This window comes from Megalops cyprinoides, chromosome 24 (assembly GCF_013368585.1).
Source record: "Megalops cyprinoides isolate fMegCyp1 chromosome 24, fMegCyp1.pri, whole genome shotgun sequence".
NCBI lineage: Eukaryota > Metazoa > Chordata > Actinopteri > Elopiformes > Megalopidae > Megalops > Megalops cyprinoides.
In genome coordinates this window covers 4928767-4943546 of record NC_050606.1, presented here as the reverse complement: position 1 = coordinate 4943546, position 14780 = coordinate 4928767, and the positions used below count along the sequence as shown (strand labels likewise).

Genomic DNA, 14780 nt, shown 5'->3' with positions numbered 1-14780 from the left:
CGGTAATCCCGCTCAGATGGGAATTCAGGTGTAGTTTACCCACAGACACCGGGGCTAAGGGCGTTATCACGTGCTTAATGAGGTCTGTTGAGGATGGAAAGACAGAAACAGAGCCCAAAGCCCATGGCTGGATTGTCCTCTTCTCTGTGACCTCTGAAGAGAGACGGGCATGCAGCAGTAGCTTCAGAAAGTTTGCCTCTGCGTTAACCTTGAGGGCAGCAGATTTGCTGGGGAGCCAGGGAGGAGCGGAGTCAGGCTTGTCTCCACCATTTCTGTTCCAGGCCACGTTGCACATCGCACTCACGGTCCCATGCTTTCATTTCGGAGTGTTCATTCTTTCACATCTCCTCCTTATTTGTAACAAAACCAGCTCATGGCTAAATGATTGTTAGCGCAAAAACGGTGAACTCTATGAAATAAAGTAAGTCATGTTTGCTTACAAGTTGCAGCATGTATTTGTAAATATGTTCACTTTTTAGTTATTTTCTGTCATTTGTTTAGCATAATGAAAATAAGATGTATTTTCTAAAAAACATTAATATCATGGAGGTGCCTGTTGGAAGAATAATTACCATATCGTACACCATTGTGTGATTATGAAGTAAAATTATATGAAAAAATAGATAAGTGATATCTGCCATCTTAATTATTGTAAGAAGTATTCAGTTATATGAAATTTTAAAAAATGAGATGATTACAGCATGCCAGCTGTAATGAAACTGTAAATACTGGAGCATAAATTTTCCTTACAGTATATATGTTCACCTTTTACTTAGTAGTTGAAAATATTGTCTTAGATTTTGGTAGTTAAGATTACATCTCTCGTTTTTGTTTAACATTTCTATATTTGACATTTTTTTGTATTTGTTTTGTTTTGTTTTCTTGTTTTGGTTTTTGTTTTTACCCCTCCCGGCTTTTTTGCATAATCCCCACCCACATATCTCATACTTGGTTTTGTCTTCGTTCCTCCCCTCCTTCTTTCCCTCCCTCCTCCTCACCCTCCCCCTCCTCCTGCTGTAGCCTCACAGGCTGGGGAAGCTTGCCGATCAGGTAGGGGGTTCTTCATGTTCCCTAATTACCCACCTCTTGGCCCCCCCAGCACTAGGTCAGAGTCGTGGCCTCAAGTATGCTAATGGCTAATAGCTAATACCCAAGAGCCCGCTGTACTATAGGGTGCTCGGCACTTTTGAGCAGAGTAGGGGTAAGAAGCTTTGTTCATGCCAACGTGTGGTACGCCTTGCCGATACGCTAAAACAAGGGTGTTAAGCACACGCCACGACCAAACACAGACTAATCTGGGAGCCACATTCATGGTTAACAGACCTCCTCTATGCTGCACATACCACAAGGCTTGTGTGTAGGTGGTGTTCACAAAATGGAAGCTGAAAGGTGAGTAAGAGGGGAAGTCTCTGTGGCCATGGGTGAGCAGCGAAACAGTATGTGAGGAGCCCTGCCTGGTGTCAGTTACAATAGGATGCAAACCCTTGCAGTGTTAACAGTAACCTTTGATTTTGGTCTATGAGATCCCGATTGTTCTCAACACGCTTGAAATTGGGGTTTCTAAAAAGTCCTCACTTCTGGTAATCGGTTCGCAGCTACCGGTGGCGCGGATCAGCGGGGCGTTTCTGTTACTATAGGGACCACACGTAGGGGCTCACTCTCCCCCCCTCTCTCTCAGGTGTCTCTCTTTTGGTCTCTTAGTCGTACGTTTGCTTGTGCGGGGGGAGATGTTTGCAAGGCTTTGGCTGTTGCACTGCTGAAACCCAGAGGAGCATTATAGGGCTGTGCGAATAGACCCACTAACCCGACCCGTGTGTGGTGTAGACCACCACCCCCACCCCCATGCCGTGCCTCTGTCCTGGCGGTCCCGTTCGGCGGGCAAAGCCCCGGGCCAGCATGCACTGCCCTCTCCTGTCTCCTCTTCGCTGGTGGCGGGTGCTTCTGTTACTGAGTCCAGCTACTAATACTTCCTGAATCACCAAAGTAATGCTGTGTCATGGTGCCTTGGCTGTAGAGGGGTATCTACTTCTGTCTGCTCTGTTACTCTGTTGATTTGTTGCCATTAATTAATATTATTTTTTTTTTTAACACTGAGCTATGGAGTGAAACGCAGTTAACGTCATCATGTCACATGTAATCCAGCCCACCTCCATGTGGCTTCTTCAGCCCATGCTGAATTCACTGGGCCTTATGGGGGCTTTATCTCCACACGAGTAGCTTTTTGTATTTATTTATGCATTTTTTGGAGGGGTTGGGGTTTGGTGTGGGCATTCTGAATCCCACAAAAGCACATCCAGATATGCATTTTGGGAAAAGAAAGTGGATAAAGTTTTAGGGGTTCATGTTGGGGAAGGGGGGGTTGCTTTGGGTGACTCCACCTGTCACCTGACACTCAAGACCCTCCAGACAGGGGACACGGGGCTTTTGCGTTTGTAGTCAGCTCAGGGGGGACACTGAAACGTTTACAAACCTGCCACTCTCACGCTGCCAACGAGAGCCATTGTCACCTGTCTCCGTAGCACCGTTTCCCACCTCTCTCTAAGTGACGTCATGTTTCCTCCGTCTGTCCCCCTTTTGTGTTTAACTTTCGGCTTTCCCCCTCGTAAAATCCTTATGCACTGCTTTCTGTTTGCATGCGGGTCCGATGTCTGGTTCCTGGGGTACATCCTGACATATTTTTATGGGGGTTTCATTCTTATTATTATTATTTTTTTTGTTCTTCGTCCTGTCATTTTTTCATGCCTTCCCGGATGTATGTATCACCGCTTGTGTCTGTGTGTTTGCAGGACTGTGTGTCTTGCCTCGTCATTGTAGTTCCTGTCTCAAAGCTTCCATTCACACTCTGTATGAATGGCAAGCTTTGTTTGAAGCACTAACACACAGTAGCGGCTGATAGGGTACGCGTGTCCCCTCCCCCTTCTCCTCACTCTGGCGTCTTATTGGTTACAGGGCACTTCAGGACCTGACCCTACTACTGTGTACGTTGATATGAGGGCCCTGAGACATGACAGGTAAGCCGTCCTTTTTGTTTCGTCTTTCCTTTTTTTTTCTCCGGTGCAGTTCACCTGGAAATTCTCCGCTTTTCTCATTCTGGGCTTCTACGATTCTTCCTGGTGAATGTTCCTTCTTGTTTGTTTGTTTTTTTCTTCTTTGTATTATCAATGCGGCATCGATGCCCAGGGTTAAAACAGATCACTTAGTATATTCTCAGGGGAGCACTGCCCCAGGTATACAAGCTAAGCTCTGTCCGTGACTTTAAACTTTTGCTTTGTGTGCGTCATATCTGTGGGTTGACAGAGATACATTTGTGTGGTTATATTGCCCATTCTACTGTGACCACATGCTGATCCAAAACCATATTTAAATATTAGAAGAACTGATGTCACATTGGGTGCTACAGGTGTGCTTTTTCCACACGCAGTGCAGCCCACCAAAATGCATCCTTTATTTCAGAATTGAACGTTACAGCATCCCGTACAACAATACCAGGATAAATTTATTTTCTAAAGAACAGCAAATAAATGACAATTAGACGAACCATACTGTATTCTGAATATAATAACTAATATAATAGCTGACATAAATGAAACTATGTTGGAATATCAGAATAAGTTGTATCTGAATAATGTCTTGGCGTTTGAAGTGTGGCAGAGAGACTTACACACAGGAACATTGTCATGTGAAAGCCAACTGAGGGACCAAAGCCAGACTCATTATTTACTGGACAAGAAAAGCCTTGTCAGACATCTGAGTTCAACCTCAGCATTGCACAGCACTGTCTGCGTCTCAGATAAGAGCGTTTACCCAGCGACAGAGGGCACATCCGCGGGCAGAATAGACAGACACAGGCCATGTAATCCTTCACCCTTCAAACAAATCAGAAGGCAGCATTGAGCCCTGGATGTGCCCATAGACCTGCTGCTATTGCCTCTGTTCAGGAAGAGACATTACTGCGCCCTGGATTCTTAGAACAGGGATTGTTACAAAAGCTGTGATGTCGCTCACTTCAGCCTACACATATAGGGTGAGGTATATCTGAGTATATGATAAAGACTTGAAGCAGATTTTCAGTTTGTATTATTTCAGTTGATTTGTGCCTTTAAATGGCAGGATTTCCTGGTTTTATGATGTTGCATCATGTTGCTGTTTCAGGAAGTGGGCTCTCAGCATTTTTATTGGTTTGTAAAAGATGTTAAGGCCTGAGTGGCTCCAATATCCGAGTGGCTTTTTTTCCCCCCCTTAATGGACCAACATTGCCGTGCGGCTCTGTATCGAGAGCCTCTTCGTGTCGCGTTTATGAAAGGCTGTTGAGAATGAGGATTACTTTAGCTGCTAAGTCGTATACGGGGGACAGGGCAAGGTCAAGTTGACGAAAAACTCCTCTCGCTCCCCTGTGCTCTGCGGAAGCGGCCAATCATGGCCGAGCCAGTTACATCACCCCAGCTTTAATTTCCTCCCTTCATTGCCTGCCTTGTCTGATTTTGGTAACTGTTCAGAGCTCATCTGTTCAGACCCAGCGGTTTGTAGTGCTGTGTTGCAGAGGGTGACCTCGCAGTAGCTCAGTACAAGTGCTCGCTGGAACTGCTTAATCAAACAGAGATTACCGCTTGGAATTCCGTGCGATAACACAAGTTCCTGAAATCCTGTCAGCCTTTACCCGGCCTGTGCAGTTTATGAAGCCAGTCTACCATAAGATGCAACTGTTTTGGGGCGGCAGTGTAGCGTCGTGATAAGGAGCAGTGCTTGTAACCGTAACGTTGCTGGTTCGATTGCCCGCAGGGGCACTGCTGCTGTACCCTTAGGCAAGGTACTTAACCCAGCGTTGCTTCAGTAAATGTCCAGCTGTATAAATGGATAACATATAAAAACTGTAACCTATGTAAGTCAGGAGTAGGGAGGAAGGAGTGTCTGCTAAATGCTGATAATTTAATGTAAAGTTTTGTTATTGGCAGCACAAAAGTTTTTTTCTTTGCTTTCCTTTTTTTAACCTTATTTTTACACATGCATTGCAGTGCTATCCTGCTAACTTATTGCATGTGTTTCCTTTTTTTTTTTTAGGGTTCGTCTAGTGGAGAGGGGGTCTCCACACAGTTTACCACTCATGGAATCAGGAAAGGTGAGACATCTTAAAAGGCCTCTCATAAAGAGAGCTGCTCTTTTGTGTAAATCATCATGCATATTATTGTTCTAGGCAAAAACGCTCTGTTTAAAAGTAATTTTTCACCTGACCAGCCTTTTTATCAAGTGGTGGAGTAATGGTCCGGCCTGTTTTTTTTCCTATCAACACCTGAAAATAAATTGTCTTTGTCTCATCCTTGTGGGGTAGTGCTGATCTGTGAGGAGCCTTGGGGTAACTGCAGTGCAACCCCTTAATTGAGGAAGTCTGTTTCAGAGGTGCTTTGTATCCCCAGCTCTACTTTATGTTTAAAATGACTCTGCCATGAGCAATGAAGAGGCTTTCATTTTGACCATATCAGATTTTGCTCTGGTGTTTGTAAGAGTCATGGTTTTTAAGTTGCTTCCCTGAATCCATCAGTCAGGTCCTCAGACTGAATTTGCACGCAGGTGATAGGCCTTGGCTGTATGGGTTGAGACTGAGGGGTGTAAAACGGCTTATTGTGTGATGTTTTGGTTCCCTTCCAGATTTTACCTGGAGTTCGAATCATCATCGCCAACCCTGAGACCAAAGGCCCGCTGGGAGACTCGCACCTCGGGGAGGTCAGATCGGAACGCGTTACTGTCAGAAACGGACCCTGTCGAGCAGAAAGCTGTTACTGCTTCCCCTCTGCAGCTCAAATCTTAACGCTTAACTGTTAATGGGCGACATTAAAGAAACATGTAACAGCCTTAGGTTGAACAGGAAGAGGAGTGTGAGAGTATATAAGCAGTATTAACATCAAGCAGTGTTAACATCAAAAAAAAAAAGAATCATTTCAAAAATGAAAAATCCATCTCAGCACTTTGGGGTGTTCTTTGTAAAAGTTAACAGTCACCTTCCAAGTGTAATGTTGTTTCAGTCATCAGGGGGATTCTTGGTTCATTATTTTGAAAACCTCCAGGATGCACAGTATGTTTAAGGTGTGGAGCACCTGTATAAAAACTAGTACAATGCAAATGCTTACACAATAAATAATTGCACACATATCATGTTAGTGGACTATAACACGACTGAAGCAGGAAATAGAATCTTGCACTTTACTGTAATGTTCCCAACGGGGTTTATTTATACATAAAGATAATATGGAAAAAACTTTAATCCCTGGTATCCTGACGGAAATCCCCAAAGATTGAAAAGTTTTTTGATTGTGGGGCAAATGTGCAAATAAAGGTAGCTGGGAGAGGTAGAGCAGTGTGTGGTCTCTATTCCATTTTGATGCAGTGAGACTTCTAACTTGTCGTCTGACATGGAGCGTGTCCTCTCCACAGATCTGGGTTCACAGCGGCCACAACGCCAGCGGCTACTTCACCGTCTACGGCGACGAGTCCCTGCAGTCCGACCACTTCAACTCCCGCCTCAGTTTCGGGGACACGCAGACAATCTGGGCACGCACGGGCTACCTGGGCTTTCTGAGGAGGACGGAGCTGACAGACGCCAGCGGAGGTGAGGGGGCTCGGTCACGCCTGCGGCTACACCTGCAGACTGTGTGTGTGTGTGTGTGTGTGTGTGTGTGTGTGTGTGTGTGTGTGTGTCTTTCCAAAGGGCTGCACTTTCCGCACTCTCAACACTTCTGTGTGCCTTATAAAGTGAGAATACCTTCAATCTGGTATGATAGTTGTGTTTTTCCAATTTGTTATCCTATACTGGGTATACCTTCAGGCCTGTCTGACACTTCTGTTTTTCCAAAGGGATGTATCTGTAGACAGTTCTTTTTGCCATTCAAAAGGATTGTATCTGAATACCTCAGAATGGCTCTGTATTCTCTCATGCTTCAGAGACACATGTGACCTGTAGGGATTCTGGATGAAAGACCTCTCTAAATGTCACAAATCATGCTTATGTCCTAACAGCGATGCATGATAACATTTATATTAAGGGGAGGAGGTGGATGTTTTAATGAGGACTTCACTAACAGCGCCTGTGTGCTTGCAGAGAGACACGATGCCCTGTACGTTGTTGGGGCGCTGGATGAGGCCATGGAGCTGAGAGGAATGAGATACCACCCCATTGACATCGAGACCTCGGTGATCAGGACTCACAAGAGCATCACAGAATGGTGGGGAGACTGCCGGTGTTACAAAATACATTTTACTGCGCTTTCCAGTCCTGTAAACATGCTCTCACTGGCATCAAAACATTATGCTCAGAGTGGAAACCCTGTGCAGACCAACACACTGAAATGCTTGTTGAAAAATGTCCATTACCAATAGATTATGCACTTATTTCAGTCCATCATTGCTAGGTTAAGTTTAGCATGGAGAGCCCAGTTGTATATTACATTATATTACGTTACATTATTGGCATTTAGCAGACGCTCTTATCCAGAGCGACTTAGGTTACAATTTTACATGTTATCCATTTATACAGCTGGATATGTACTGAGGCAACTTTGGGTTAAGTCCTTTGCCCAAGGGTACAACAGCAGTGCCTCAGCAGGGAATCGAACCAGCAACCAGCAACCATACCACTGTGCTGCGTCCAATGTGTTTAAACACTGTCATCTTTTCCAGTGCGGTGTTCACCTGGACGAACCTGCTGGTGGTGGTGGTGGAGCTGGATGGATCAGAGCAGGAGGCCCTGGACCTGGTGCCGCTGGTGACCAACGTGGTTCTGGAGGAGCATTACCTGATCGTGGGCGTGGTGGTGGTGGTGGACATTGGGGTGATCCCCATCAACTCCCGTGGGGAGAAGCAGCGGATGCACCTACGCGACGGCTTCCTGGCCGACCAGTTAGACCCCATATATGTGGCCTATAACATGTAGCCTGTCTCAGAGAGGGCATTCACTGACTACTATGTGTACATATCGCAAACAAACATGTTGTGTCCGCTACAGAAGTACAGAGTAGAAGTTGATGGGATGGTGCCAGGATAGCAGAGATGTCTGTGATCTAGCTTGAAAGCACTCCGGATTGGTGTGAGGAATGTGAAAGAGTTAAGTTTGTGTTGAGGTTTGAGGAAAACAAAGACAAAGGAAGCTTCACCTATTTCCTGTCTGGGAGAGAAGACCCCCACATTGTACTACACACTCCTTGCTTATTTGGATATTGCTTTTGAAATGCGTGTGGCTCTATATTTTCATGTTACGTACGCTGAAGTTGCTCAATTTTTTTAAATACACCCTCTAAGAGGTAAGGGTATTTTTTAAAAAATATTTACATACTGTGGCAAACTGTATTTTAAGTTGTTTACTGTTTTTAAGGTATAAAGCATTACAGGTGTTTCGATACGGGACATATCGATTTTGTCCTTGAACTTTGCAAAGAGGTATAACTTTTTTTATTATTATTATTATTATTTGTTGTGTTTTTAGTCATGCTCTTCCGACTTGCTTTTAAACGCTCCGCTGTACTGTCACAGCAACCGCCCAAAGGGTGGTTCCCCAGTCTGTTTCAGCGACGCAAAACAGACGTCTATTGAGTCACATCTTTGATATCAAACTTCAAACATGGAAGGAAAACACTACGTTACTTCATATCATGTAATTATGTACAAAACGTTTAATTTATTTTGTGCTATTTAGAAGTATATAAGAGGAGACATTTAAGAATGTTTTACTCTTTAAATATTTGCTAATATAAAACAAAGCATTGTATTATCTTGAGTGAATACTCACGTCAAGTATATAAAAATATAAATATATAAATATATATATAAATATATATATATAAAAAGACCTAGGATTCACCAATGAAAACGTCTGAAATGCAGTACTTCTCACTTGCATGGTGTCTGTTGTTGTAGATAAAACAGGTTTGTCGCAGTGATTGAGTGACACACACACACACACTCACACACACACACACACACACACACACTCACACACACACACACACACACACACACACACATATGTCCAGGGTGTCCCAGCTGAATCTGCCCATGGGACAAGATGCCAGCGAGAAGGGAACTAAATACGAGATGGCAGTTATAATAATCTAGAAATCTAAAATCCATACAGAAATTGCACCTTTGGATTAGTGGCAACATTAGATCTGTGTCTGTGTTGGCATGTAGAACACTTGTCAGGTGTTTCGAATGATAGGTGGAGATGAACAGTACTAAGAATTGTAAATAGAAAAGTTTTAGTCCTAAATATATTTTGACCTTTTGGCTCTATTCGAAGTTACTGCTCATCCCTTGTTGGGGTTTAAGTGTTGATGTCGTGTTCACTGCTGCCTCACTGTAGAAAAATGGAAATGGTAAATCGTACAGCTGTGAGGAACCTTTGGAAGAGGGAAATGGATACTGTAGCGACTGTGTTTCAAAACTGTAACACAGGAAAGATCTCTTGTTTTTAACCAATTCTGTGGGGAATAATGTGTTTACATGTAAGTCTTCAAAAGTGAAGGTGTATTTCTTGGAATTACAAATTTAAGTAATTCGTCAGATTCTGACCCCCCTGCACTTTTCCTAATGGGAAAGACTAGCCCCATTTATTTTTGGCTCAAACTGAAGTGTCTTGGTCGAGTTGAGGTGACCCCTCCGTCTACAGAATAATCATTGCAATGACTCCTGACACAACAAAAATGAAATCGTAGAAGCCGCATACATCTTCTTTCCCATTTCCATAGCAGACTTTTCAGTATGTGTTTATTTTCAAGTCTCAATGTCTCAGTTCCGTCATTTTTTCACGAACTGCAGGGTTGTTACCTTAAAGCAGGTTCTGTGCCTTCTGCGATGAATGGAAAAGAACAATCAAGTCACAGCATGGCGTTAAATTAAACAGTTGAGCCAAACGCTCATTTAATATTCAGAAAACATTGGGGGCTTGTAGCAGTTTTAAAATTAAGGCTATGGAAGTGAACCAACAAATGTTGTCTGCCATTGTAATTTCCACTTACATCTTGCACCTCTGTTAGTTTGATCGAGTTTTTTTCCCATGTAAGCGGCACAGAATGGCAGGGGTATGAACCCTCTACAATCCTGTCATTCTTGCTTTAAAACCATCCAGTACACTTTGAGGCCTCATCTCAGCAAGGACAAGACGCACTTCAAATACTAGTGAAAACTGCAGATTTTCAGTCTTTATTCACTGCAATACCAGCCAAAGCTGCCATGGCTGAACTCATCTATGTCCTCCATTAAACTGGTCAATGTCTACACCTGTTCTGAATGGAAAGAAAACCCCACAAAGATAGCAATGACACAATCAAGTTTAAAGGTGAGATGTACTATGTCCTAACATTCGTGTGTTGCATTAAGCAAGGAGACTGCTTTACACAGGGAAGGTTGTGAGCAGAGCAAAATATAATTGCAATCAGGATGCAGGGAAAATATGTTTCTTCTGTACCGAGAAAGATTATTGTTAGTCTTTTTATAGGCCTACAGTTTATTGGGATCGGGTTACCTGTGAGCTTTTAGTGACAATACTATTCATTTTTTTTTTCTTGTTTTTAAAAGAAGAAAAGTCTTACAGTCTATGTTTGGAAGCATTGATGATGTCATTCCCAAATAAAAGAAATGTTTTCCTAAAGAAGTAGAAAAAAACCGCACATAATTTTGCAACATTTTGTTACGTAATTTCCATCGTTCATTGGAAATTTAGGCTTGGTGTGAGAGAGTCTGCATGGTGTCTGTAAATATTGTTGGTCACTGAAAAAAAAATAATTTATTTTGTATGGTGCAGGTGTGTTTGGAACTTCTGTTTTGTACACGTTTAAAAGTATTACAACACTTACAGAAGCCTGTTTGGCCAACGGATGCTGCCTACATTCATACGTTCAGGTGCAATAAAGTGTTTTCATTGGAAAAAATAAATCTTCTCATGTGCATTGGCAAGTCAGTAGACTAAGAACTCCCAAGTTTCCAATCCATCTTCCATAACCTCCAGTCCAACATATGAGGGAATTTTACACTATGCTACACTGACCGTCATTCCCCACTTACAGTGACACCCGTTCTGTAATACCACTGTTTTAAAATTCTCTTGTGATAATGACTGACCATAGCTGTGATGGCAGAATTTGTAATTCAACACCTTTATCATACTGCATTTGGATATACTTTTAGTTTCCTGCTTTCACAACTCTCTCCTTTGAGTACCTGTCATTTGTGTGCTGTTATACTCTGTAAACTTTGTTAAACCGCTGAATTCCCTTTTTTATTGTATCGTGATAAAAAAGTGGAAGGATATCGATTATTATTTGCCAACAAGTCCACTGGGGCTTAGCAATAAAGGACCTTCCTGTGTTAGGTTCTGTACTGTAGATAAAACCATGTATCAGAATGTACAAAACATGTTATATTGTGTTGTGACCTAGTGTTCTTTTGAAGTTTGGAATTTAAAGAAGAAAAAAAAAACAGCTAAAGGAAAACATAAGTATCTTGCGTAACAAGGCAATGCACAAGTACAAAAAAAGATTTAAAAACTGAATACACCGCAGTCATGCAATTTACAGACACTGACCGCCTGAGAGCAACCTCCTTCATGGTGCTTGTTATTAAATATAGTGAATCCTGCTTGACACTTTACAGGAGGGTGACTTGACCCTTGAAATCAGTTGAATGTTAGCAGCGTTACTTCAATAAATCTGGTGACTGGTTAAGGAAATTTTATGTACGCAACTAATCACAACTGAGATTTTTTTTTTGTTTCCTTCACACAAAAAAGGGGGTAGGAACCTTTTCTTATATCGAGAAAAAAAAAAAAACACCAGTACGCTTTGTACATGTGTGATAACATCTGTTTTATATTCAAATGAACAAAATAAAAGCTTTTATTTTTGTTGCTGTGAAAATCCTCCTCCTCTTGCCTTGGTCTGTAGAAGTAAGCCTCTGTCGATTCCTTTGAAGCAGGGTTTTGCCCACTTTTGCTGCCCACCGTGTGGAGAGCTCATGCAGCGGCCTTCCATTCGGAGCAAAATGGAACATTCTGAAGGAAAACAAAACAGACTCTGGCCACTACCTTGCAAATAATCCACCAAGGTAGACAAAGAAAAAGACAATACGCAATTGTGAAGAACACCATGTTTTTCTTCGTCAGGGGGATTTATGAGCCATTGGGGATATGGAAGAATATTGAGAATATTGGAAGAATAATGAGGGAAGAAGAGGGAATATGAAATGGGCAAAATGTTTCCTGGAAAGAGGGGGTTAGCAGTGAGGAAGGAGGGAGGGAGGAGGAGACCAATTGGATGAGTGCTGCCAAAGACTGCAGGCTAGATGGCACGCATTTGTGATGTCACCGTTTGGCGCTGACGCTTGTTCACATGTGGTTAGCGGCGTCCTCTTTGTGCAACCTTTCATGGCACTTTATTAGATGCACTGAGTAAGTTGCTCTAAGATAAGACCATCTGCTCAACAGCAATAATGTAATAATAATGCTAGAGGTAGACCTGGGTAAAACTTGGCAATTACATGAGTGTACAGTGAGGACAGCTCTTCAGATCCAGAGTGTTCATATCAAAACCAGCTGCTTCTTTTAGTCCCATTGACTTCCCACTGCTACCCACTAAAGGACCACGATGGAAATAAGTTTACAAGCTTTATTGTGTTGGCTTTGATAGTTTTAGTTGTGAGGGGCGGCAGTGCACCATAGTGGTTGAGGAGCTGGACTTCGATTCCCCATTGGGGCACTGCTGCTGTACCCTGAAAGTTTTAATGCTTATCAAATAAATTCAAACAATCATTACTGTTCCATGGGAGGAGGACACAGGAGAGGCTAACGACAGGAAAAAGGGAAAGTATCGAGAGCTGCTGGAGCAGGCTTGAGGCAGGGGACAGAGGATACATAATCAGCTGGTGGAACCAGGCTGCAGGGAGAATTCAGAAGTGTCATGAGGTAAGGAAGACAGCGTTGTATGGATCAAGATGAACCCTCAGGATATACCTAAATCAAAAGAAGCAAATTTTTGGTCATTATTCTTTTTTAAAATCAGCCATCTAATTTTATGTATTTCTTGGTGTGTGTTTGGTGTGTCTAGTGTTTTGCTTTGTTTTGTGCATCCTGGTGATTCAGTACTCTGTTCTGATATGAATTCCAGGCTCAGGGAGGGTGTATGGTGGATTGCGGGTGTCGTGTGTGGGCTTAGCATGAGGGAGGAGAATGTGGTAATAGCACAGGCTTGTCATTGGTTGAGTAATTAGTATGAGCAGCGTGAAATTGTGGTAAGAGCCCAGGCGTATGATTGGTTGAGTAACTAGGTATGGTGTGAGTAGGTATGGGAATGTGGCAACAACCCAGGTTTTTCATTGGTTGACTGATTACTGATGTATGCATAAGCATGAGAATGTGGTAACAACCCAGGTTTTTGATTGGTTGACTGATTACTGATGTATGCATAAGCATGAGAATGTGGTAACAGCCCAGGTTTTTGATTGGTTGGCTAATTAGCCATGAGGCTATAAAGCCTGAGGTTATGCTGTCTGGAGTACTTGGGATGAGTGGATGGCTGTATGGTAGTGAATGAAAAGAATGGAAAGCTGAGCAGACTGTAGTGTGCTCAGGTGAGCTGAAAGCAATGAAGGCTGAGCGATTGGTTGTGGGTTAGGAAACTGGTGGTATAGTACTAGGTTTTTGTTTTTTTCATTTTAATTCTGACATGTATTACCTTAGAGGGGATTAGCATTGTGGGCTGGTGATGTAGTGAGTCACCATCTTTAGGAGAGATCAGTTCTGCCATTCTATCTTGGGAGCTGGCAAGATCCTGGGGGTTGCCTGCTGTAGAGATGGTGGCAGACCATGTCATTAGCAATGGAGAAAAATCAAGGTTCTCTAGCCTTTGTGGCAAATGAGCAATCTGTTGCCACAATGAGCTCATCATACAAACCTCTGAAGAAACCTAATGCCAGTCTAAATTCCATGCATAAAAATATTTGGATGCGAGTGGCTTCCATGTTTAAGGGAGCTGTATTGGGTATAGTGTTAAATGGTCCCATTCCTTTGCACACCAAATTATCTGGTGTATAGTCTGGAGTTGTGCGCTCTATTAATCTGCATGCTCTGTGAATCTAGGAAAACAGAATTTGTTCCTGAATTGCTGGACATATGGGCACAACTGAATATACCACATGCATAAACCATACTCCAAAATTTCACCAAAATCCCTTACAACCTGATAGAATGTAGTTTGTGTTGCTAAACAGAATACTTAACTGGATTTTGGATAAGCCCATTCAACCCAGTAAAATATAATTGCTTATCTTGGGCTGTGTTCCTACGGCATGCAGCTCGACTTCTGAAAGTACATGTCATGTATGCAACACATGACACTTTCCCTTGCCTGCAAAAAAGGGAAATTAATTTTAAACCCATACTAATGGTTGTAGATACATTTATTTTTCCATGTTAGCACATAGAGTAACTACATATTTTGCTAGCTAATGCGTCTAACAAAACCCAGCAGAAACACAGAAGAAAGCCACAGTAAATGTACATCCAGACAGTGAAGGAGCTTACTTGGTTTGAAGACTGTTTTCTTGATTTTTAGTCATGAATTAGTCACAACACTTCTCTCTCAACAGACATAATCCATGGTGTATCAGTTAAGCAGTGAGGTAAATTAACTTTTCACCAAAACCAAAAAAAAAAATCATATTGCATCATTTCAGGAAGTGCAATCATGTCATTGGAAAATAATGAATTAAAATACAAACATCTTACAGTCATGCAGATACCAAAC

At 42.5% G+C, this 14780-nt stretch overlaps 1 protein-coding gene across 6 annotated transcripts in view; it reads left to right on the top strand.

Annotated features, from left to right (window-relative positions):
• The window catches only part of LOC118771431 (disco-interacting protein 2 homolog C), a 154835-nt gene extending 146194 nt beyond the window's left edge, over positions 1 to 8641 (top strand). For 2 of the 6 annotated variants that reach the window (XM_036519427.1, XM_036519424.1), the window contains 7 exons: positions 1021 to 1050; positions 2950 to 3011; positions 5059 to 5116; positions 5644 to 5718; positions 6427 to 6601; positions 7091 to 7214; positions 7669 to 8641. In XM_036519427.1, coding sequence (XP_036375320.1) covers positions 1021 to 1050; positions 2950 to 3011; positions 5059 to 5116; positions 5644 to 5718; positions 6427 to 6601; positions 7091 to 7214; positions 7669 to 7921 — 777 coding nt within the window. In that variant the 3' untranslated portion in view covers positions 7922 to 8641. The remainder of the gene's footprint in view (positions 1 to 1020; positions 1051 to 2949; positions 3012 to 5058; positions 5117 to 5643; positions 5719 to 6426; positions 6602 to 7090; positions 7215 to 7668) is intronic. The other 4 variants (XM_036519426.1, XM_036519425.1, XM_036519428.1 and 1 more) reach the window with 2 other exon arrangements.
• Positions 8642 to 14780: the final 6139 nt, after the last annotated feature.